At 32.4% G+C, this 26,549-nt stretch overlaps 1 protein-coding gene and 1 pseudogene across 1 annotated transcript; one reads left to right on the top strand and one right to left on the bottom strand.

Annotated features, from left to right (window-relative positions):
* The first annotated feature begins 21,111 nt into the window (after positions 1 to 21,111).
* On the top strand, positions 21,112 to 22,880 carry LOC107913922 (molybdate transporter 2). The gene has a single exon (XM_016842590.2). The coding sequence runs from the start codon at positions 21,185 to 21,187 to the stop codon at positions 22,592 to 22,594; it is 1,410 nt and encodes a 469-aa protein (XP_016698079.1). The 5' UTR covers positions 21,112 to 21,184; the 3' UTR covers positions 22,595 to 22,880.
* A 795-nt stretch (positions 22,881 to 23,675) lies between these two features.
* Positions 23,676 to 26,549, bottom strand: LOC107913921 (disease resistance protein RPM1-like; annotated as a pseudogene).

The following is a 26,549-nucleotide window of genomic DNA, read 5'->3' as shown; positions in this document are numbered from 1 at the left end:
ATTTGAACACCCTTAATCTTGATTGTTACTCCACACAGTACTTAACAAAATTTCAAAACAGTTAACAAGTACCCTTTACTTAAAACATATTTCTTATTATTTTATTTAAAGACTCAACTTCAGAGAAACTAAAGAAAGTATTTAGAAATAAAATATCACATCAGACTTCTCACTAAAACTTTTACAATACAAACATTTATTAAAGAAAAAATATTGTGCAATCCTACAATACGCCATTTCTACTGTATGCATAATAACCCAGTTTGTCGCTTCCTTGGCGTATTCATGGTGTCGTCCCTCTTGGCGCATTCTCTTACCACACTACCTGAAACAATAACAAACCTTGTATGTTCAAGAGAACTTAGTGCTTTTAAAAATATGTTGAACATATATACGCTAGATACCCTTCATAACATCTTACTTCTGTTGGTCGAGTACTTTCACAATTCAGGCTTACACTTACACGCCAATTACCATAATCTTAGTGCACCAGTTCTCTCTTAACTACCTAGCTGACTTAAGATCTTTCTAGATATTATATTAATGTATTCTTTCTCTAAAAACCACAAAGGTAGTTTTCACAAGAATATACCTTCAACGCCCACTTGACACATACCATATCTTCACACATACTCTTATTCTAGAATGACTGTTTACATATGCTGTTTACTGGTAGATTCTTACACATTTGACAAATTCCCATGATAAATTGAATACCATTAGTTTACCAAATCAAACCATTTTCTACTTCAAACTCAATACATACATATATTGATAATGAATTATCCAGATTATTCAGAATACTTACCTACATATTTATTACAAAATGCAAATCCACCCCCAATGGCAAACAACTCAGATTCCATAAGATTTCAGAGTAAGACATAATACTATTCAAATATGACGGATACTAGATACCCAAATTTCAGCACTACATAACGCAGGCAAACTTAAATTGTCAATTGCTTATATCTTTCACAACTACAAATACACCCATATTTAAAACTAATAGATTAAAGAACTTTCTTTAAAACTTATTTGATTACATCACCGATCTAATTCAACCAAATTAACTTTAGATGAATCATAACCTTATCATCGCAATATCACACACAGAACACTCAAAAATTATTCAGAACTTACCATAAGGGCGGATAATCACATTCTACCATACAAACTTAGCAAAATATGCCACAAGGACAACATACAGAATCGCGTGTTTACTGCCTTGATGGAGTTTCACAGAATGTGCCATGGGTTTCTCCCTCGTGGATTTATATTTAAATTTCATGTATCATGATCTTTCAATTTGATCTATACATTACTAAAGGCTACACCATGGACATTCATACAGTCATATCTTGTCATGATATGCCAATCCAATCTTCAGTTTACTAGAGGCTACGTCATGAATTTTTTCATATCATACGATATGATGGGTCTCAACCTCATGGTCTTACACTTGTTTTTATATCGTGATCTGTCAATTTGGTTAGTAATATATTTGCCCTACTAGAGGCGTCATAGAGGAACATTTATTCAGCATTCACTTACCCAGATTTATTCGCATTCTTGACTGATTCATACTTTTCGTATTGGACTTTACCTGTATACTTATCACCAAGATTTTATTCAAACAAAAGCTCACATATATCATCATAGCACGTATATCATTTTTACTATGCTTCTTACACTTATGAATTAATAGAGGTGTCATCATCATTTATATATACTTCTATTTGTACAATACACATGCAAGAGTTAGAATAGAGGCTCACCTAATACTCACATTTACCATAGCTTAGAGTTCCAAACACGAACATCCTTCTCGAACCATCAGTAGCAACTGTTTCATGGACAGAGAACCATTATTAAAAAACCCATTTATAGACAGATTGCTAACAACTTAACTACAAATGACCCCTATGCAGGACTTCTTATTCATAGCTTATTGTTAATACGCTTCCTAACCTCCTTACTCTTTCAAAAAACTTAACATGCAGAGATGTCAGACTTACTAGAAGATTGAAACACTCATTAATTAACCAAAAATCCTTAGTTTTCATTTTAACAAAGAAAAGAGAAAATTTAAGTTTAAAAAGAACCAGATAGTAGTATTGAAAGAAGGGAAAATCATTCCCAATGTTCTCTTCTCACTATATATATACACTCATATGTTATCTTAGTGGACCTTGACAAGTGTCAATTGTATATAGTAATTATCTTTTAATTGGCCAATAAAAATCGAGAGAAATAAAAATGAGAGTCTTGTACATGCTATTTGACCAGTCAACTCATTGGCTCCCAACCAGATCCCATTGGAAAAATCCATTTAGCTCATGCTCATGTAATTCAATGCTTCATTTCCATTTCATTCAATTCTCAATTTCTCATGCTCACAATTTAAATCATATCACTAGCAATTTCCATTTAATTCACGTACAATTCAAAGACATTAAGTTCAACACTAATATGTACTTACCATTTAACTCAACGTTTATCGATTATGCTATTCAATAACACATTTATGAAATTCTCAATTTTGCAATGAAAATATCACTTTAAAATAACAACATCATCCTGGTATAAATACACTACCACTTATCCATTTACTTTAATTCTTTTGGGCCCATTTGTCTCTTACCATCCTTAATCAAATTAGGGAACAGTTACGAAAAATTGAGTACTTCACTTCCACTTTGCCATAGTATAACTATGGTCTTACGTATGATCACTTATCACTTGTCCCTGATCAGATAAGTGTAGCTAGGCTACCACTTATCACTTTGTCACTTGATCAGATAAGTTATCACTTTGTCACTTGATCAGATAAGTGTAGCTAAAGCTACCACTTATCACTTTGTCACTTGATCATTTATTCAGTTTTCACATTTTTATTTTATTCTTATTTCATCAATAAATATATATTTCATCATACATTATATAATTCATGGAATTAACATTTAATCATTAAATTTCAACCATATGAACTTACTTTTCATTATCTTTCCACACTCGTTTTCTATGCACATCACACAAGATATAAACATATCATTCAACCATAGTCGCAAGCTAGTGTATTTAAACATAACTCTTTTTGGGGCTAACCACATGATAACCATTTCAATGCATAACTTATAAATTTAACGTGGCATAGTCTAGCCACTACTTGGCCAAAGCCTAAGCATGTATACCAAATATGTTAGCCAAATACACATATAGCATAAGCATTATAAGCATGGATGAGCACAACATTTATTCATGTATCAGGCTTACCAACATGTGTTAATTCATAAACCATTCATGACATTATTTCATGCCAAATCATATACCGAATATACCAACACACATACTATGAAACTTTATTTTCACACATGAGCTTAAACCATGACCAATAATGCACAAATATAAGCATCATTTCTATTTCATCGTTTATCAATTATAATCAAGCATATGACCAATTATACACAAATCATTCATATATTTCCCAATTTTCCTCCACCTCCTCCCCATTCCTCATCCGTAATGTGTATAACACATTTAAACAACATTATTCATACTTTCACTATTTTCTTGTATGTAAAATTAAAGCTGCCTGTCTGAGTCTAAGTCACTAGATTATTTTTATCAGGAGATACAAAGCTCCAAATTAAGATCCATAAATTTTCCCTGAAACTAGACTCACATATATTCTTACTATAAAATTTTCAAAATTTTTGGTTCATCCAATTAGTACAGTTTATTCTTTAAAGTTTCTCCTGTTTCGCTGTCTGACTGCTTCGACCACCCTTCACTAAAAATGAGTTAGCTAATTGTACAGAATTCCGATGATATTTTCGTTTGTTTTATTTGAAAATAGATTCATTAAGGATTCTAAGAATATAAATTATAACTCATAATTATTTTTCTTCAATTTTTTATGATTTTCTAAAGTCAGAACAGGGGAACCCGAAATCATTCTGACATTGTCTCACAAAATTTATTATATCTCATGATTTACAATTCCATTTCTTACATCGTTTCTTCTATGAGAAACTAGACTCAATAATATTTAATTTCATATTCTATTCACCCTCTAATTAAATTTTCAAAATTTTTGGTGATTTTTCAAAGTTATACTACTGCTGCTGTCCAAAACTGCTTTAGAGCAAAATGTTGATTTCCATTTTGCCCCAAATTTTACAGTTTATACAATTCGGTCCTTTCTCAATTAACCCCTCAATTAATCTAATTTTCTCAATTAATACTTTATCTAGACATTATAAGTTGTTTCACAACTATTGAAATTCAAAATTTCCACATATAACTCTATCTTCAAACTCTTTTACTATTAGGTCTCAAACATTCACTTTCTATTCAATTCTTTCAATAAAATCAGCATATGAACAATTTAAAGCTCTAATTCCATGCTAAATCATCATATACTTCCAGCATGTATTCATAGCAACTTTCAACTTCTTTCATAGAATCAAAAACTAATGAATACAATAAGTGGGCCTAGTTGTAAAAGTCACAAAAACACAAAATTTTCAAGAAATAATCAAGAATTGAACTTACCTGCAGTAAAAATAGGAAGAACCAGCTTATGAAAACCCTTCTATGGTGTTTTTTCTGATGAGAATGCAGAAAAATAAAGAGAAATCTAGATAATTCCACTTTGGTCCTAACTTTATTAAGTAAATTTTGCAATATTCCAATTTTGCCCTTAATTCTCCTTACTTTGTTGCTGATTTCATGCCTTTGCCGTCCAGCCCAAATAGACCTTGGGTCTATTTGCCTTTTAAGCCCTCTTCCTTTTATCATTTAAGCTATTTAATCATTTCCCATAATTTTGCATTTGTTACAATTTAGTCATTTTTGTTCAATTAATTATCGGAACTTTAAAATTTCTTAACGAAACTTTAATACTAACTTTTTAACACTACATAAATATTTATAAAAATATTTGTGGCTCGGTTTAAAATCCCCGAGGTCTCAATACCTCATTTTCGATTCTAATTATTTTAATATTTATTTCTAGTGTATTATTCACTAGTTAAAAAATGTTCCTAACTTCACATTTAACTTATACTCACTAAATTAATAATATTTTCTACCCATTTGTCGAATTTAGTGATCTTGAATCACCGTTCCGACACCTCTGAAAATTCAGGCCATTACATTTTTCCTCGTCGGATTTGTGGTCTCAAAACCATTGTTCCGACTAGACCTAAAATCGGGCTGTTACATACTATACATTTGGTGATAACTTATATATGGCGTGTAATATTCCACTAAAACTCTGAAATGTACTTTTTACTCGTCTTATTCCTTTATCAAATGGAGATTGCTACGAGAACTAAATCTTGACATACTTCTCTAGGCAAATACTCTATGCGCCCAACATCACTTCTTGAGAGGCTTAAAAATTGGCGGACTTACCATCAGAGTACGCCAAAACAAAAAACCTTCACAACTATACGCCTTACTTTCCGATCCGCCCAATTTGGGATGTGACATTAATGGTTTTGTGTTTGATTCAAATTTGTTTGAGCCCAAACTCGGATCAATTTGTGGTACGAGAATACCAGAGAAGGCTGTTCAGTTGAAAGTTTGGAACGAAAAGGATCCGTGTAGCCGAAAACACAAGTGCGATTTTGATATAGGGTTTACTGCTATAAATATTACAAATCGGCTCGATTTTTCGTTGTGCAAGAAAATTGTTTTCAAATCAAATTTTTTCCAACAACATATTAACCAAAATACTCATATATTTGCTTATGTGACCTAGTTCACGTTCTAAGTTAGACAAATCATGTGTTTCATCTTCAACTCTAGGAATTTTAGAAGGACGAGCATTAGAGCTTAAAGGAGCAAATGATGAAGGTGGTACCTCAATTTGTTACTTTTCTGAAGGTAATTGTGTTGTCTATGTACTTTTCTTTTTAAAAAAAGAGTTAATTATTTTTTACTTCATAACTACGATATCCTTAAAAGATAAAAAAAATTAATAACTATAAAATTTTAAATGCAATAAAAACAATAATAAAATTGTAAAAAGATGAAAAAAAACTTAGAATATGAACTCAATGTCGCGTTTGAAGGAAAGGCATTGATAACAGTAGGCATTAATAGCAATATAAAATAGATTTATTTTTCACTAGTTAACAAACTAAAATTTAACGTAAATTCATATTTAATGTTAAATTAAAAAGTGACCAACTAACATCTAAAAACAATAAAATTGTTGGCTGGTGGGACCTATTATATAATATATTATATAAATATTTAAAGCTAAAAAAATAACATATAAGATATGGAAAAAAATATATTTTTGACCCTTCAAAGTTGTAAGGGAATGCAAACATCAACTTGAGGGGAGGATTATCAAAAATTCATTTTTATAGTTTTAGGGATCGGCGTTGCTAGCTCCTAATTTTGGCACTGATATGCATCTGATTGGGATGATATCACAAATTAATTTGACATCAACTTAAAATTGATGACAACAACATGATAAGTAATTTTATTTATTTAGTAATCTTAATTTCATGTATTTATGTGTTTAAATTCCGTTTTACTTGCACATGGGCGGTCCACACGGTCGTGTGCAATTGAAAAATTAGGGTTTTTTTATATTTTGGTGCCACACGGCTGTGTGGCTACTGTTTGGGAATTTTGTTGATTTTCACACGAGCTTCTACCTTGGTCACACTGCCATGTCCCTTAGCCACACGGGCGTGTGAGATTTCCACACGGCCATGTCTACTTTGCACTTAATTTTGGCACTTTTGGACAGTGAGTTACACAGGCTACGTACATGGGCTACTCACACGGACATGTGTAGCTTTCACATGGGCGTGTAGGCTTTCACAAGGCCGAGGCACACAGCCGTATGGCCCTGTTTCGTAAGTTTTTATTCTATGTCAGATTTTGACTCCTTTTTATGTTTTGTGTGTATCGGCTCTCGATTAGGCCTTAGTAACGGTGATTGGGACTCTGTTTCAGCTCGATCTCGTGTATTTATTCGTAATTATAGAATTAGTTTAATGGTTTGTTAAGGTATTAGGCTGTTGTGTTAGTTGGATTTGAGATGATACCTAGTAATTGAATATAGGTATAACTGTTTCTGAAATTGATCGATCGAATATGTGAAAATTTGTTTCTGTATGATTGTCTACAAATTGTGTGCACACAATCATTTGCATAAATTTTTGGGATATTGGTTATGAAGAGAAGGAAGATTGTTCTGGAAGTTTAACTGCATTTTTTTCGTACAGCAGGTTACCGCAGTATCTTATAAATATGTCAGCTCAGTTGTATATTCGATTTAAGTGGTTGAGACCCACTACGTGGTATATAGGGTGGATGGGGCCTATCATGGTCCTATGTGGTGTGGAGGGTGGATAGGCTTATCATAGCCTATAAGTGGTGCGTTCGATTAATGGGGTGGGATTTTTTTGACTTGTTGCATTTATCACACATCTAGATATATATGTTTGTCTATGTGAGCGTTGGTGTGTTGATAACTTGATTAGTGTAAAAATATGCTTAAATGATGTGCGTTATGGTATGCTTGGATATATCTTATTCTGGATTACCGTTATGAGCTTTTCGCATGTGATTCATGAGCATATACTTTTCTGGACTAACCGTTGACTTACTCTATCTTTTGGGTTGATTGTTTTTTGTTCCAGACTCATACTGAGCTCGCATAGCTCACCCCATTTTAGTTTTTCCTTTCAGGTAACTCGCGCGGTTAAGTTTTTGGATTCAGCATCAGAGGTCTCAAAAAATGAATTTGATTCGGTGTAGTGAAGTTCTTCATAAGTTTTATACAGTTGGTTTAAAATTGACTGTAAAGGGATTATATAAACTATGGTATGAGTTCGGATTTGAACTTTTTGTTAAACTACGTGTTTTCGGTTTTGAACAACGCTTTAAAAGTTTTGCACACGGTTTTTAATTGGGTTTCCTGTTATTATTTTATAGTTCATACGTATTTGAGAAAACAACATGTGTTTCCGCACAAATTCTAATATGGAATTTCAAGGTACATTTAGCAAAATTGATGTGTTTTGAAACTGTATAAGAACGTTGATTTGATTTATTTCTATTTGTTTTTAGCGTGAATTAATTACTATTTCTGAACATAAATTGCATAAACGATTCAATTCGGTTTTAGCAAACTGCATTGTAAATGCGTTTTAAACAAGTCCTTTTTTTTGTAAATGCTTTTAGATCGCTTCAGTGGTCTATGTAACCTCCGGGATTCGGTCTAAACTTCTAGGCCAGGCTTTGGGGTATTACACCTTTTATTGACAATCAAATTTATCCTTCATGATTTTCAATATTTTTGACGGCAAGATGCAAAGTTTGTACAGGAATTTTCTTTTGTTTAATGTTTAATATTTGATTATTATTTTTCATTCTTCTTTCATTATACGTTATCATTGTTTTGATTTACTTATTTTACTTTTTGTTCTTAAGGATGGTGAAAGATTTGATATTGTTATCTATATGAAATCGAGAAGTAAGATTCACTCTCAAAGTTTGTTTTTTAATATTTGCTTGGGGATGATTTGTTTCTCTTCATTACAAAGGATGTTTATAATAACTACTTCTCATCCATGGTAACGTAAGTCAATCTAATCAACTTCTTTTGAAATTTGATTTGATTTCTATTAAAAAGTTCAATTTATATAATTCACTATCGATATCTCTATGAATTTATAAAACCCTTCACGTATTTAGTTATTGGGATTTTTAGGTGGAGATAAATATTTTTTCATTTTTAATAGAATTGATTGGATTAATTTTGATTTTGATTAAGATATATGATTATTGCGGAATGTGAGTAAAAATACTTATTTGTCATAAACTTTGGGATATTCACCCTGTCTGTGATAATTTAATATAATTGTAAGATTTGAGATGAAATTATGTCGTAAGAGGTGGAGGTTAGAAAATGTTTATTTTTAAAAAAGTATAGTTGTAAAGTTATTTTAATTTGACATTATAATATTTTGTATTTTGTTTTGGTATGATATAAAAAAAATATTATCTAACCACAATGATTTATTAGTGGCATGAATTTATTATTTGTTACGTTTAATATATGTTTTATTTATACCTATTCATTTTATTTTTATATGAATAAATAAAATTTTATTTAAAATAAATTAAGCATTCATTAAGGTTATACAATAAAATGATTAGATGCTCATAAAGAGCTAATATTGTACCAAACTATAAACAGCTCTTTAAGAGCTTATATTTTAGCTCATTGTGATGCAAAATTTTGTAAAATATAATATTATTTTTCAGATCAACAAGATATATGTTGAATAAAACCTTCATGTGTTTTACATTAAAACCATATATATAAATAACATAAGATACTTATATATTTGTATAATATATATTCCCCAAAGGAATACATTACACTATATGATTGAAATATCTAATGTGCTCCTGCAGTAGCAATATTGTGAAAATGACTTTCACAGTATTTTCAAATGATCTCATACCTTCTAGTGGCTAAGCAAAATAATAAGTTACTAATGAAAAACTATGAAATTCTTCCCACTAGTTTTGTTTCATTCCCTGAAGTGAATGTAACAGTACATAACAATTATGAAAAATGAAAATATAGAGACCATGATTGTTGTTGTAATTGAGGATGTGATTGGAGACTAATCATGACAACATGAATAGATAGATTTTGATTTGAAATCCATGCATGTTTTGCAATGGTGATTATGAAGTAAAGAATCAATAGAGGCATTTAGAAGTCTATCCTACTAGATTTATTGCATTCTTTAAAGTGAATGCAAACATAAAGAAAATACAAGATATAATCATGGACCACTAAAAGTGGGAACATAGTAATAAATAAGAGAACAATGAGAGTTCTCAAGATAACTCTTCAAAGGGTGAAGATAACTTATGTTATCAATGTAATATGGAAGATTATTAGCCACATGTGGTATATGCCCAAATATTTTGTTTCTGTTAATATTCTTTGAAGAAGTATATGAGAATGTAGTAATAAATTCTATCATTATAGATAGAATATATTTATCTTATTTGGTACTAAAATAAACAAATATTATTCCAATATTTGATAGTACAAAATTAGTCGAAAGCTCTAGAAGAGCTAATATATTAATATCTTGTGATGGTTAATCCATTGGTTTTAAAAGATATATAATATATATTATATTGAGATTGTGAATGAGGAAAATATTATATTTTATATGAATCACGATTGTTATAATCTTTGTAATATTCTTTTGTCATAATCCCCATTAAAGGGTTGGAAGAAAAATATTTGACTGTGAAATATTTATGAGTTATAAAATATGATAATTCTATTTAAAGCTCGTTATGGTTGGATGCACCTGAAGTTGCAATTTTTTTTAGATATTTGAAGATTTTGGCATATTCCCTGAAGCGAATATTGCATATAATTGTTTGGAAATTATATTTATTTTGTTGACTTTGTGACGTTATAATATTCACATTGATTTAGACATTTCCAATACTAATTGTCACAATAGTACTTTTATGTGGATACAAAGTAAAAAGAATGATAGTAAAATCATTAATTTGTTAGAATTTAGTTTGAAACACATGTTAAAGTAAACTAGAAATTTACTGATACAAATGCATTTACTACTTGGGGTGACTAGTTTGACCATCCTGTACCATCTTTCTCTTTTTCAGCAACCCATCATCTTCCAACTGTGTTAATCTGATCAGATCAAGCATTACCGATTTACTTTCAACTCGGCCAAAAGACTTCCATCATTACTATTACTGAGCCGTGCAAACATTGCTCTTAATTCTATTGCAGCTTTTCTACTTAGTGCATCAACTACCACATTTGCCTTTCCCGGATGATAATCTATGACACAATCATAGTCTTTCAGAAGCTCGATCCACCGTCTCTGTCTCAAATTCAACTCCATTTGCGACAAAAGGTATTTGAGATTTTTATGATCGGTATATATATAACATTTTTCACCATAAAGATAATGCCTCCAAATCTTTAATGTAAAAATTACAGGTGCTAACTCCAAATCATGAGTCAGATAGTTACGCTCATGTGGTTTCAATTGTCGAGATGCATAGGCTATTACCTTCCCGTCCTGCATCAAAACACAACCCAGACCATTTAAAGAAGCATCACTGTATACTACAAAAGCTTTACCAGATTCTAGTAATGTCAGAACTGGTGCCTCGATTAACATTTGCTTCAATGTTTCAAAACTTCTCTGGCACTAATCATCCCAGATAAAAAGAAAATTTTTCTGTATTAACTTAGTCATCAACAAAGCTATCTTCAAAAATCCATTTACAAATATTCTATAATACCCAGCAAGACCAAGAAAACTGTGTACCTCTGATACATTCTTCGGTGCTTTCCACTGAATAATTGCTTCAATTTTCCTCGGATCAACTCTGATTCTATCTGTCGATACCACATGTCTCAAAAGTACAACTTCTGATGACCAGAACTTGCATTTGTTGAGTTTTCCATATAAATGTTTCTCCCGTAATATCTGTAGTACAATCCTGAGATGTTAATCATGCTCTGACTTTGACTTCGAATAAACCAATATATCATCAATAAAACCACCACAAACTAGTCTAAATACGGCTGAAAAATACGATTTATAAGATCAATAAAAGCTGCTGAGGCATTTGTCAACCCGAATGGCATTACTAAGAACTCATAGTGGCCATACCTCGTACGAAAAGCTGTCTTCGATACATCACTTTCTTATACCTTCAACTGATAGTAACCTGACCTTAAGTCAGTCTTCGAGAATATAGAAGCTCCTCTCAACTGATCAAACAAATCATCAATGCAAGGTAAAATATGTTTATTTTTTATTGTTACTTTGTTTAACTGCCGATAATCAATACATAATTGCATTGATCCATCATTCTTCTTAACGCATAATACCGAAGCTCCCTAGGGTGATATGCTCGGTCGAATAAAGCCACAATCTAACAAATCTTGCAACTGTATGTTCAGCTTCTTTAACTCTGTAGGTGACATCCGATATGGAGGTATAGATATTGGTGTTGTCCGACAGCTCTTCAGGGAATACGTCTGGAAATTCACATACAGTCCTAATCTGACTACACTGACTTCCAACTGAATTAGAATTAATAACATATGCAAGATATGCTGTGCAACCCTGATGAAGCAACTTATTAACTTTAATTGCTGATATGATTCGAGGTAACCCACTGGTACGGATTCTATTTACCTCAACACTATCACCGTCTTCAGTCTGAACACTGAATTTCTTTTTATAACAGTCCAAAATTACCCCATGTCCAGCTAACCAGTCCATACCCAGTATAACATAAAAATCCCCAAAAGGCATTATTAATAAACCCATCGGAAAAGTTTTATCATAAATTATTAGCGGGCATTTCGGGCACACCTGATTAACTAATATTGTTTGCCCCAATGGACTTGATACTTCTATTGAGACTTTAGACATTTCTGGTTTTAATTTCCTCGACTCTACTAATTTTGAATTAATATATGAGTGTGAAGATCCATGATCAATCAAAGTATAAACAGACTCAGAATACAGTAAAAATATACCTGTTACCACATCGTGAGCATTACCCTCTTCTCGAGTTCTAACTACATAAGCTCTAGCTGGAGCTCTGACTTTAGATTGTTGTGTTGTTATATCTCACTGTCTCTACCAGCTCCTCCTCTCCTCAAAACAGAACCTCCTCTGGACATTCCTCTACCTCTGGCAGTCGATATCGATCTCTGAGATGTGACAGGTGTACTATTCTGAGTTTTCGAAAAATCTTTAACAAAGTGTTCAATAGAGCCACAGCAGAAACATCCTCTGATTTTCTTCCAGCATTCACCAAAATGTCTTTTCCCACAATAATCACATTCAGGATTTTCACTTTTCCGGGGCGGAGCTTTTACACTACCGATGGAAATAGTAATTTGTTTTCCTCTACTTCTGTCACCCCTATCAGACCGAAAGCTTGATCTCCAACCACTTCTTGATTTTTTGGATCTCTTCGGTAATGGATTAAAACTGGTAATTCCCATACGTTTCCCAGCTGATTTACCCATTTCTGACTTTTTATCCAGGCCCAAGACTTGTTCTATCATTTTTGCTCGCTCAACCAGATCAACAAGTTCAGTAATTTTGAGACTTACCAATTGAATCTTGATTTCATCTCGCAGTCCCTGTAGAAATTGTTTACAACTATCAGCCTTAGTTGGAACATATTTTGAAGCATACTTGCTCAGTCTAGAGAACTCTCGCTCATAATCTAATACTGACATATTACCATGTTTCAGCACTAAAAACTCTTGCTTTTTCTCTTCAATGTACATTTCCCCAATATACTTCTTTTGAAATTCTTTTTGAAACAAGTCATAGGTTACCTGATCATCTGACAAATGCCTAACCACAGATTCCCACCAGAGATATGCTTCTCCTTGTAACAGTGATACAGCACATATCAGATTCTCTCGGGGAGTGCAATTTAATTGTTGCAAAACTCTTTTTGTTGATTGCATCCAATTTTCAGTAGCGGACGGATCAATTCCTCTTAATCCCAAAAACTCCGTGGCACCATATTTTCGTAGCTCTTTAATCAGGGCCCGTCTGACAGTTGGTACTGATGTAGTAGCAGGTACAGCTCCCGCTACACGCTGTAATACATCGGCTATAGTTCTTAAAAGTTGTGAGTCATCTCTTTCTCTTCCTACGTTAGGAGGTTGATTATCTAACGGATTCACACTAGGTGTAGCAGATTTAGTTTCTTTAAATTCTCGACTTCCAGTATACATTTCCTGTTCAACATCATACATTCTTCCATCTGACATTTTATCTATAAAACAAAATTAAATAAATATATTAGCATCCAAAAACCCGACTTAATTTCGACTTAAATGTGGCATGTACTTTTAAACTCATTTACAAGCTTGATTTAGTCCAAGAATCGGCTAAACCTGCAAAGCTCTGATACCAACAATTGTAACACTTCCTAACCCCAAACCGTTACTGGAACAGGGTTACGAGGCATTACCAAACCTATCAGACAACTTACAAATAATTCATAATTAAAATAACATTCATAGTATAATTTAATAATTAAATCCCTGTAATGGACTCTCGAAGCCCAAAACATGTATTAAAAGTAGAACGGAACTTGTTTGAGTATTTCGAAAATTTTTCATAAATTTTTTTCTTTTTTTTAAATCGACAGTATTTCTGCTTATTTTTACATAAAACCCCCTTCAAACAAAACCGTATCCATTTCCAAACATAACCAATTCAACCAATTCAATATAATATCAATTTAAATTTATCAATGTACTAATTAAATTGAAATAGATAAACTTCTTTCATTATAATTCTTAGACTTGTACTACTAACATTTTTAACTATTTATATTCAAAACATAATAACCTTTATATACATCCTATGTACATGCCACATTACCAAAAGAAAATATACATTACCAAAAGTTTGCTGAAGTCGGGTCTGACTTTGGATGCTGGTTCAGTACTTGACTTCTACAACCTACGCACGGAAACAACTATACGCTGAGTATGCATATACTTAGTGGTATCACTATAATACAATTTATATTGAAATACATTAAATCACACACATACTTTTACATTACAATTATCATCACTTAATGAACAATCCAGTCTTTTATATTATCATTTGTTTATATATATATCATTCTTATTTCTTTATTTCACTTCTCACCTTTCAAATGCTATATCATTCAAATTTAGTTTTATCAGTAAATTTCTTTCATTTGCCCCTATTAACTTGACTCGGACTCGGCGGCTACACAGATTCCAACCAATACACCAGTACGATACACAATACCTAAATAGTAATCAGTAACGGTAGCAGTAACAGTAACAATATTCAACACACAAAGTGTTGAATCTGTAACAATAACGGTAATGGTATTCGACACACAAATTGTCGAATCGGTAACAGTAACAGTAGTCGGCACATAAATGCTTGATCAGTAAGCCGGCAAAAAAATCCGTACTCTTCCATATCCTATGGCATGCCAACTATATTCGACTAGCCCGACTAGTTAATAGGGTATTTAATTCACTTTTCAATACAACTTCGATCTTAATTTAGTATCAATTATAATTCCTTATTTCATCAGTTTCACAGTATTGCAGTAATTCATTACTTTAGTAATTTTACAGATCAATGCAGTACACATAACAATATTCAGTAACTTCACAATTCAATTCAATACTCAAAACAATATTCAATATTCCATAATTCAGTTCAGTATCAGTCTCAATTTCAATACCCAATCATAAATTTATCATTTTACTAAACACTTACCTTAAAATACTTACCACACATAATTAGTAAATTAAACACACAATAATGATAAAGTTTGAATTATAGTGATACAAACCAGAATTCTTTTCGGATTTAATCCTCGACGATCTTTTCTTTTCCTTTTTAGGCCGATGCTTCAGGCTTGATATTAGCTATGAACAATTAAAAAAATTTCACAATCATTAGCACAACACAGTTTAATTGCTGAAATTTTTATCTAACTTTTACTTTAATTCCAATTTGAATCCTAACTAAACCTATATATTTTTCTTTCTCAATTCATACCATTTTGCTACTCAATTTCTTGCCAAACTCACATTTAACTATCTAATTTTTATCATATTTTCATAATTTCGAATTTATTTCAATTTAATCCCTAAAACTCAAAACTTATAACTTAGTTTACAATTTAATCCTTTTACTAATTCTAACTAGAAATTCTATCAACCAAATCCCTAATTTAACAATTTGTTCAATAAAATTTAATGTCTAAAAATCTAATATCTTCAAAAATTTCGGCACATACTTAATAGTATTTTGTTCTAGTTTCATAAAAACTCAAAAATTACAAGAAAATGACTTAATTTAACTTACCAATTTGAAATTGAACCTTGAAAACCCTAAATTTCTTCTTTTCTTTTTCTTTCTTTCTTTCTCCCCTGTTTCTTCTCTGTTTGGTTTCAATTTCATTCTGTTTCTTATGTTTCTTTACCTATTTATATAATATAATATAATATAATATAATATAATATAATATAATATAATATATAATAATCTTATTTATTAAGTAACCATATATATATTTTAATCATAAAAATCTTTGATATTTTTATACGTATACCGCCTCAACTATAAAGAATGGCATAATTGCCTTTTTAGTCCCTTTAGCTTTTATTTAATCTATAATTAAGCTTTCACTTCTATTGTAATTTAATCCTTTTTGCTAATTACTCTTAATTTAGCTAAATTCACCTATCTAAATCCTAATTAAACACAGAACTAGTCTTGTAAATATTTCTAATAATTATTTTCTAACTCGGTTTACTAAGACGGGGGCCCGATAACACACTTTTATGGTGCCTATGGATTTTGGGTTGTTACAGAATTCTCATGTTGCTTGTTCTCAATGAAAATTGATTTTTAGAAACTCACTAGCTAAAGTTGTGATTTAATGTCTTACATTTCTGAAATTAATATGGGCATATTCATCTATCATATGGATGGTTTTGATATTATATGATTTTGAAAGATGCATCTACAAAATAATCACCTATGTGTTATCAATTTGCAACCTGTCGTTTACAATATTGTTTGTTTAAATAATTAATTTTAGATCATGCAATTAAGACAATTCATCTTGCTAATACTGATGAGTTTATATCTCAATCTTTTATTGATTGTGTTTGAAAAACTTTTGTAAAATTTTGTGCATAATGGTTTAGAGAAATTATTGATTGAATACATCTGATTAATGCCTAAATCATTACTTATGAGAATTAAACTTTCTATTTCAACATGAGACTATGTTGATTTACGTGTTGTACGCATTAAGCCAATAAGTTATAAATACTCCCCATTACAATTGGTTTTTGATCAAGAGCTAAATATTTCTCATCCTTGAATTTTTATATGTGCGTATATGTTTCAATTGCTCCACCACAAAGCACAAAGATAAGTGAATCCTCAAAGAAAGTTGAAAATATATATTAATTACAAGTTTCTTTATATATTAGATGTTTTGAATGTATTCGAGATTCAATTATGACATGATTTGTGATTACAATTTTGATTCGATAGTTTTCTCGACATTAGGGGGAGAGAAATAATAACTTGTAATGAGTTAAGGGGAGAGAAATAATAACTTATAATGAGTTAGGGGAAGAGTAATTTGAACCAGAAGTTCAATAAGGATAACTCATTACAAGTTAATTGTTAGATGTATTTACAAACTTAATAAGAATAATCAAGTGTTATATACTATCTAATATTTTAATTTGAATCAAAGTCCCAGTAAGACAATCAGTTAGAATAAATAATAGATTGACCGGTTCCAAAGATAAAAATTCTTCTAAATAGTCATATAGTAGAGGCGGGTGCTCCAGAAGAGACCCAAGACATAACTAATAAGTAAAACTCTAGAAGAGATTCAGGTACCTGAAACTGAATTTTAAAAGAATGAAAATAAGAGATCTCAATAAGTTATGTCAATTTGAGAAAATGTGGAACCAAATAATAAAAATGGTCGATAATGATTTTGCATGCAATATTATTTTTGAAATAATGAAACAAAAGGAAGATCTTGAATAAATCTTTGAGAAATATAGATATGGAATAAAATGATCAAAATAGAAAAACACAACTCAAGTACAATTAAATTCGTAGAGTGTTTGGACTAGTAGTCCAAATATCTAAAGGTATAAAGCCAATGAAGGTGCAATTGAAGTAGTTTTGCAAAAGCGGAATAAAAATATGAAGTTTTTCGCTAAGTCCTGACATTGATTACGAAAAGATATAATATTCTTTTGCGGTGGATGTAATAACCTTTAAATATATTATTAAATTGACAATTCATAAAATATTTAACCTGTGTCTAATGGTTATTGTTTCAACCTTTTATGAATCACTATATAGTAAAGTTTATATTAAAATCTTTGACGGATTTAGGATGCTAGAAGCATATTGAAATTCTCGAGAAATTATTCATTTTTATGAATTGAAATAATTTGAACATATGTGGTAAATTTGACCTAGTGAATAGTAGTTGGAGGATTAAAATGATCCAAAATACATATTTGTGTTTTTATAAAAGAATCATGATTAAAGTTTGTTATGATTATTGTTGAATCTCTTGAAGAGATCAAAATATATTTCCCCCAAATTTTCCTCACTCATGACTTTTAAAAGAATAGTAATATGAATGCTTATCAAATACATTCAAATAGTTATTTGAAAAACTAGTATTCAAGATTGAATACGTAGAATATGAGAAAATATGTAATGTTTTCATGATGGGGAGTAAATATGCGTTGCACTCTTTTTCCCTTAACCAATGTTTTGTCCCATTGGGTTTTCCTGGTAAGGTTTTTAATGAGGCAGCATATTATGCGTATAATAGATTGTGTACTCTTTTTCCTTCATTATGTTTTTATCCCACAGGGTTTTTCCTAATAATGTTAACGAGGCACATTATCTACCAATTGACATCTAAGGGGGAGTGTTATGAATATCTTATTAAATAGATGTCGATCATGATCAAGATAAAGTTTTAATGTACTTTAAATTCTAATAGTGATTAGAATTAGATTTTCACTTCTTTTATACTTGTTATGCCTATAGATAGAGAATCTGATGAAACATTGTAATAATATCTTTTGATCAATAAAATACATTCTCTATTGTTTTCATATTTTATTTGTTTTTTATTATCTCTATCTCTCCTTATTTTATAACAATTTCATCATTTATCGTATATTTTATATTTTAAGTAGGTAATTTTTACATATAAATAATTTCAAATATAACATCGAAGGTGACACCTTCCGGCTCGTCTCATTTTGCCCGAATAAGTAATTTTTGGCCATACAAATGGGATAAGCAATTAAAAAGTTTGTTGGAATTTAAACAGTTTGAATGCCGTGTCACTCTCTTCGTCTCAAAGTTGTAATTATACAGGAAAAAATGTCAACAAAGCAAGACAGCAAAATTTTCTTGAATAATACGTATATACGTCTCATCTATTGATTTATGTGTTAAAACTTAGCATGCGCTTATTCCCTCAGATTATTCCAATTTCCATGCGTTTCATTACTTGGAAGGATAAATTCACCAAATTTGAGAAGTTAGATAATTATCATTAAAGCTATTTTTTTTATATTTTGATCTAATTTTCGATGACACCAAACATTAATTTAAAGGGTTCATAACCAATTTAGTCTCTAAAATATCTATTTGATACTTTTAAAGTTTTTCTAAATAATAATTTTAAAAAATTTAAAGAATAAACCACTCAGATAGTCACTCAAGCTTTAATGCATTACTATTTTGTTCACCAATTTTATTTTTGTTAATTTAGTCACTTTTATCAGATTAATTGTCATTTTTAGTCACTTCACTGTTCAAATGCCTTGGTCACTGAATAAAATACTAACATAACAGTCTTTTGATTGGTATAATGACGCTTTACACTTTTGTAAAGTTGGTCCTAATTCTAGAGAAATTCAACAAATTTAACCCTCAATATTTGCACATCTTGTCAATTTAGTCCAAGTATAAAAATTCAAAAATTTTATAATTTTAAAAACTAGAAAATATTTGTAACTTACTATAAAAAAGACATAAAAATATATATAATTACATAAAGACTTAATTTACATTTGCTCATAATTCTAAAAAATTAATAAATTTAACTCTTAATGTTTGCACATTTTTTCAATTTAGTCCAAATTCTAAAAATTCACAAAAAATATAAATAAAATATTCAAAAATATAAAACATTCAAAAAATAATCAATCAAAACCAAAAATCAAAGTAAGTAAAATTTTCCTAGTTATAATTCAAAAACATGAAAAACCCATAAAATGCTCTTACATTTGATATATGCAATCGCACAACATTGTGGTTAAAAAATTACAAGAAAAAATTTTCAAAATTTTCATTCTTGTTACCATATTTTTTTTATTCAACCAAACAACAGAGACATTTTGCAAAACAACATTCATCCCTTCGTTTAGCACTCACCGTTAAACCCACACCCAAAGTCGGTTTATTTTACAGACACACCCAAAATTAATTTCACATTTTCTTTTAATGAGAAATAGCCTTAAGCATTTGAATCCCTCAAAGCCCTACACTTTACCATCGAAATGGAGCCAGAGATGTTTCTATAAGTAAAGGCTTTCTAATTTGAATCTCTTAACCAGTTGTTTGATCATGGTGCTGGTTGGATTTTGTAGTGATTGATTCAAAAAATTAATTCAAATGACTCGTTTAGCTTGATGGAGTTTAAATAATAATAAAATATTGATTTAAAAATTTTAAGAAAAATTAAGGGTTAAAATTTTTAGAATCCCTAAATTTTTTTTTGTTAAAACTCAAGAAATATTAGTTTGAACCCTTCAACCAAATTCATATTTAAGCCTTTACGTAATTTTATATATGTTTTTAATAATTTATATTTTGTCTTTTTATAATAAATTTTATATATTTTCAAGTTTTTAAAATTATAAAATTTTTGAATTTAGACTAAATTGACAAAATTTACAAATATTGAGGATTAAATTTGTTAGATCTTTTAGAATCAAGACCAACTTAACAGAATGTATAAAGTGTTAAGGGTTAAATTTATTATTATACCAATCAAAAGATTGTCACATCAACATTTTCTTTCCTGACCAAGGTACTTTAATGGTGGAGTAACTAAAAATGTCAATTAATCTAATGGGGTGACTAAATTAACAAAAAAATTCCGATGAACAAGATAGGAACAATATAAAACTTGAGTGACTATTTAATAGTTTAACCTTTTAATTTTTTAGAATTATTACTAAAAAAGATTTAAAAAGTATCAAATTGATATTTTAGTTATAGTTTAGGGGCTAAATTGGCAGTTAATCCTAATGAAAATTAACCTGATGAGTGACCAAAATATAACAATTCGATAACTTTAGTGACAATTATGTAAATTTTAAAAGTTGAATAACTAAAATATAATTTTAATGGTAATTGGTGTCGTTTACGCTACTTGAGAAGGCATTTCATTTTGGGATAAAGCTCAAGCAGTCCTAGCTCGCTGAACTAGTGCATCAATCATGGAGCAACAATCTCCTCCCGCCTCCTCCTCCACAACCGTCACCAGCACCACTCCTCTCCTCCCCCAAAACCACCCATGGTGGCGTCGTCATTTCCACATGAATAATTCCCTCTCCTCCGAACTATCAGGAGCAGTGGGAGACTTGGGCACTTTCATCCCAATTGTCCTAACTCTCACCTTGGTTTCCCACTTAGACCTCTCCACAACTCTAATCTTCACTGCCCTTTACAACATAACCACTGGCCTACTCTTCCACATCCCCATGCCTGTCCAACCCATGAAATCCATAGCTGCCGTTGCCGTCTCCGAAACCCCTCACCTTACCACCTCCCAAATCGCCACCGCTGGTGCCTCTACTGCCGCCGTCCTCTTCTTTCTCGGGGCTACCGGTCTGATGTCGACCCTTTACCGTCTCCTCCCTCTCCCTGTTGTCCGCGGGATCCAGCTCTCTCAAGGCCTCTCCTTTGCCTTCTCAGCCATCAAGTACATCCGTTACAATCAAGATTTCGTAGCTTCTAAGGCTACCACCCCACGGGCATGGTTGGGCCTTGATGGTCTTGTTGTGGCCCTTTCAAGTCTCCTCTTTTTAGTCATCTTCACCGGCTCCGGGGATCATTATGATAGAAATGGATCTGATGACGACCAACCTCGTCGCAGAAACTCAAAGAGGTTGAGAATTTTGGGTTCAATTCCGGCTGCTTTGATAGTGTTCCTACTTGGATTGGTTTTATGTTTTATACGTGATCCTTCAATTTTTGGTGATATTAAGTTCGGCCCATCAAAAATTGGATTTTTGAGTATAACTTGGAATGATTGGAAAGTTGGGTTTTTGAAAGGAGCAGTGCCACAAATTCCACTGTCTGTATTGAACTCAGTTATTGCAGTTTGTAAGTTGTCTGGTGATTTGTTTCCAAACAGAGAGCTGTCTGCTGCCAAGGTTTCAGTTAGTGTAGGGGTTATGAATTTGGTGGGGTGTTGGTTTGGGGCAATGCCAGTGTGTCATGGTGCGGGTGGGTTAGCTGGTCAGTATAGGTTTGGGGCAAGGAGTGGATGGTCGGTGGTATATTTGGGGATAGGGAAGTTGATAATTGGCTTGGTATTTGGGAACTCCTTTGTTAGGATTTTGAATCAGTTTCCTATAGGGATTCTTGGAGTTCTTTTATTATTTGCCGGCATTGAGTTGGCTATGGCCTCGAGGGATATGAACTCAAAGGAGGAGTCTTTTGTCATGTTGGTTTGTGCTGCTGTATCTTTGACAGGTTCTAGTGCTGCATTGGGGTTCGTGTGTGGGATTTTGCTGTTTTTGTTGCTGAAGCTAAGAAAAATAGAGTATTCTGGTTCTACTCCTGGTTTTAGCAAATTCAAGTTTGAGTCTACCGTTGATGCCGAAACTAGTTCAATTCCTTAGAACTGCATTTATTTGGGCTGGATGCTGTATGTCGGATGATGAAGCTATGCAGGGTAAGTTGCACTTTCAAATGCAAGTATAAGATCATATGTGTAGATTCCTGTGCAGATTTGATATGTATGTTCTAGACTAGCAAAATACTACCAGAATCATATGATAGAATATAAACCACTGTGATGTATTTAATTCTGGCCTAGCAGTTAGTACATTATTTTATCAGCGCATATTGCCCGATCTGTTGCGACAATAATTGAAGTTTAATGTATCATCTTCCTTGGAAAACTAATTCAGGTAAGCCAAGTTTCTTAAAACTTGTATCCTAGGTGAAGTTTTTCATTTTATTTATATAAATCATAGGTAGCAGATCATTTGCTTCTATGTTGTTGAATTCGGAGTTCAGAATCTATAGGGACTACCTGCTTTTCCAATAGTTGAAAGGGTAAGAATATTGTTGTCACATGAATGTATTGATTAGAAATCTCAAGTGACAAGAATGAATAGCTTTTTACTAAAAGTGAAAGATGATGGTGTAACTTTCTGTGGTGGATCAATTTTAAGTTTTCTGTGGGATGCTTCTGCGGCATTAGAAATCAAACCCGAGTTGAATGAGATTCAACGAAATTTACCAACAAATGAAGTGAAAAGTTTTCAAGATTCAGCGATTCCTGAGACTTGATGGAGAGCAGAATGTAGTTATTAGCTTTTGTTGGCAAACATGCTGGGTTATAGCCGTAGGTTATGATTGAACATATTATGGCTCTGAACTCTGTTAAGCTGAAGCTGAAGTGGTATGACGTAAAATAATTGAAGCTGGAAATCAAGGCAAAGGAAGCCATTGCCTGAAGCTACATTTCTGCTCTATATTATGGTATTGGGATGTATCTCACATGGGTTAGATTCTACATTGTTTGTGGCCCTTTTCAAGTTGGGTCTTTCCATTTACTGCTTATTAATTTTAAATTGGATATCTTCTAATCTAGTTTCTTCATTGAATAGCGACCTTAAAGCTGCCTGAACATACGTGATCCATAAAAGTACATGTTGCAAAAGAAGAATGCATAACATGTTTGTACATCAAAGGTATTTTTGTTGAAGTAAACATCAAAATAGATTAATAAAAGGGAGAGCAGGCAAACGAACTTAAGCCATATGGCTTACTCTATACAACTAGACCTGGAATTAACAAATAAAGAATCGAATTCAAGTAGAAAAAAAAAAAAAAACAGACCCATAAACGACCTATGCCAATCAATGTGGATAGCATACAACAGAATTATTGTGCAAGTGAATGAGCGACTTTTGGTTTAAGACAAAATGCATTAAACATAACTACGATAAATTAAAATATAAGACACATACACAAATTATCGCCAAGTAGCAAGGTGTACATCCAGCCAGCCTTGATGTGAAAAGAATGGACCACTGTTTTTGGTTGATTTCTTCAGGCACTGAACCATCATGGATTAGTAGATAAGAACCACACCTGCATGTAAAATACATACACGTAGCAATATAATTCACTATTAAAATAATATTTAAAAATGTAATCTGTAAAGTTGTACCTCTACTTCTAATTTAAGCTGTCTAACAAGGTAGAATCACCAAGCTTGTTGGCTAAATATTGTTGTTCAGTGTTGATGATGTAGACATGGACATTTGCTATATTTTGAACTTTCCAATGGTCTTCACCAACTCCTGGTAGCATTCTTCTAACAAATTCTTTGGACATAAGACTAACTTCAAACAGACTAAGGCATTTCATATGGCAGATGTCGGATGGCAGCATCTTCAACTGTTGACAAGACCCAATAAAGAGGTGTTCAACAAGATGGAGTGCATTTTCATCGATTGCCAATCTATTCAGCCTATCCAATTTCTCAAGGATTAAAATCTTGAGTGCTGGAAAGTATCCACTCTCGAAATGAAGTTGTGTTCCATTGCATCCCTTATAAAGAAAAAGTTCCAACAACTCGGGCAATTCACCAAGAATGTTGAGAGGAATCTCGGATAATTGCGACCAAAGTAGTCGAATTCGAACTAGGCACTTGAGATCGGAAATCCAATGGGGTAACTTTTCCAATCGTCCTTGAAGCCGAAGGCAATACAAAAGAAGAGGAGATGACATTGATTGCAATTGCAGAGGTTCCTCCTCTTTTGCTGAGATTATCTGTAGTGATTGATGGAGGGACATTTGCTCAATAGCATAGCACAAAGCATCCCACCTTCTGATTTCAGGTTGGTGATTCCCAACTTTCTTAGATTCTTCAACTTTCCCAACTCGCTAACTAAATCAAAGCTCTTTCCTGCATCCAAATCTACAAGATAAAGCTTTTCTATGGACTTTGAACTTTGAAAATTGCCATGTATTTTCACCCCTTGTCGAATCTGAAAATTGGTATCGGAGTAGGCTATAAAATACTTCAGATTGGAAAGCTTATTGATCTCAAAAGGTAACTGATGCACACGAGAACGTTTCAAATCCAAAGTTTCTAGTTTGTGCAACTCAGATAAGGACTTTGGGAGTGTCTTTACTTTTGTATCTCTTACACTTAAGTATTTCAGGTGCAACAGATTTCCCAATTCCTCAGGCAAGCGATCCAATGGAGCTCCCTCAAAATCTAGTTCTTTCAAGAGTTTGAAATTGGAAAATATTGACATGAGCAGGGATTTGGGGAATTCTTTTACCTCAAAAAAGATAAATGAATGAGCTTTTGAGCTACGGATGGTCGATGACAAGTTGTTGGAACCAATATTCTGGATTGAGATGTGCCGTGCTCTCTGGTTCAGATTTGTTAATTGCGTTGGTGAAGTTTGAAAGAAAAAGTTAAGTTCATCTGACTTGGAAAGAATGAGCTCATGCATTAAACCATGGACTCGACATTCTCCAACCACGCCATCAAAATCAACCAATTCAACATGAACCAAGTTTTTGTTTATGAGCTGAGTCAAGGATTGTCTCGCAACATCTTCAGCTGTTGCATCATGTTGTTGTTGCTGCTGTTTCACAAAGCCCTCTGCAATCCACAACCGAACCAATCTTGCACAATTGACAACATAATCTACGGGAAACATGCCAAGAAACAAGAAACAGGATTTGAGATGGTAAGGCAAATCGTGATTTTAATGGCCCAATATTGCCCGGCCCGTACACAAATAAATACCAAATAAAATGTCCAAAATTACAGACTAAAATCAAACTTAAACTCGAATGGCCCAATTACAATAGCCCGATACCCCGACCCAATTACATTGAAGCCCAAAACAGAAAAGGAACCAGAAACCCTAGAAGCTAGGGCGAGCCTCCAGCACCGCAGCCACCAGGGCATTTCCTCGGCCTCACGCGCGCCTCCGTACGTGCCACGTCCACCCTCCATATGTCGTACCTGCAGAAAGGACAAACAAACGCAACAAGGCAGATAAAGCAAACAAAAATAGTAGAAATCGATAGCAAATCAGGAAAAAGAGGAAAATAAGAAAAATGTAAAGAAAAAGATTTGGGGGGGATTTTTTCATTGATTTCGGCTATAAGAGAAAGGGAGCCTTTTATATTTTGGGGACATACGCATATTGTATCAAATACACAGAGAATATCAATACAAACGAAAAAAAAGTTAAAAAAAAAGAGGTGATTTTGAAATCATACCTGGGTTTTCTGCGATTTTCTTTTCTCTTTGTTTTCCTCGTTCGAGTTCTTTGTTTCTTTGTGATTGTTTGACTCATTGTTGTTAAGTAAAAGAGTGGATTCAGGGATCAAAGGAAAAGGGGTTACCTGGCGGCAAGATCCTGGCCCTCTCTGTCGTCATCGGAGATTGGGCTGGGATCAACAGTCATCCGAATGGTCTCTTAGCAAAGCGGCGCAACCTTAGAATGGAGGGGGCAAACGTTTAGTTTTTTTTTCTTTAAATTTGTTTAAGGCTGATAATTGCAGATTTTAGGGTTTTAAAGTTGGGTATTT

Source organism: Gossypium hirsutum, chromosome D10, assembly GCF_007990345.1.
Source record: "Gossypium hirsutum isolate 1008001.06 chromosome D10, Gossypium_hirsutum_v2.1, whole genome shotgun sequence".
NCBI lineage: Eukaryota > Viridiplantae > Streptophyta > Magnoliopsida > Malvales > Malvaceae > Gossypium > Gossypium hirsutum.
Note: the sequence above shows the minus strand (reverse complement) of the source record. Positions and strands in the feature narration are given on the sequence as shown.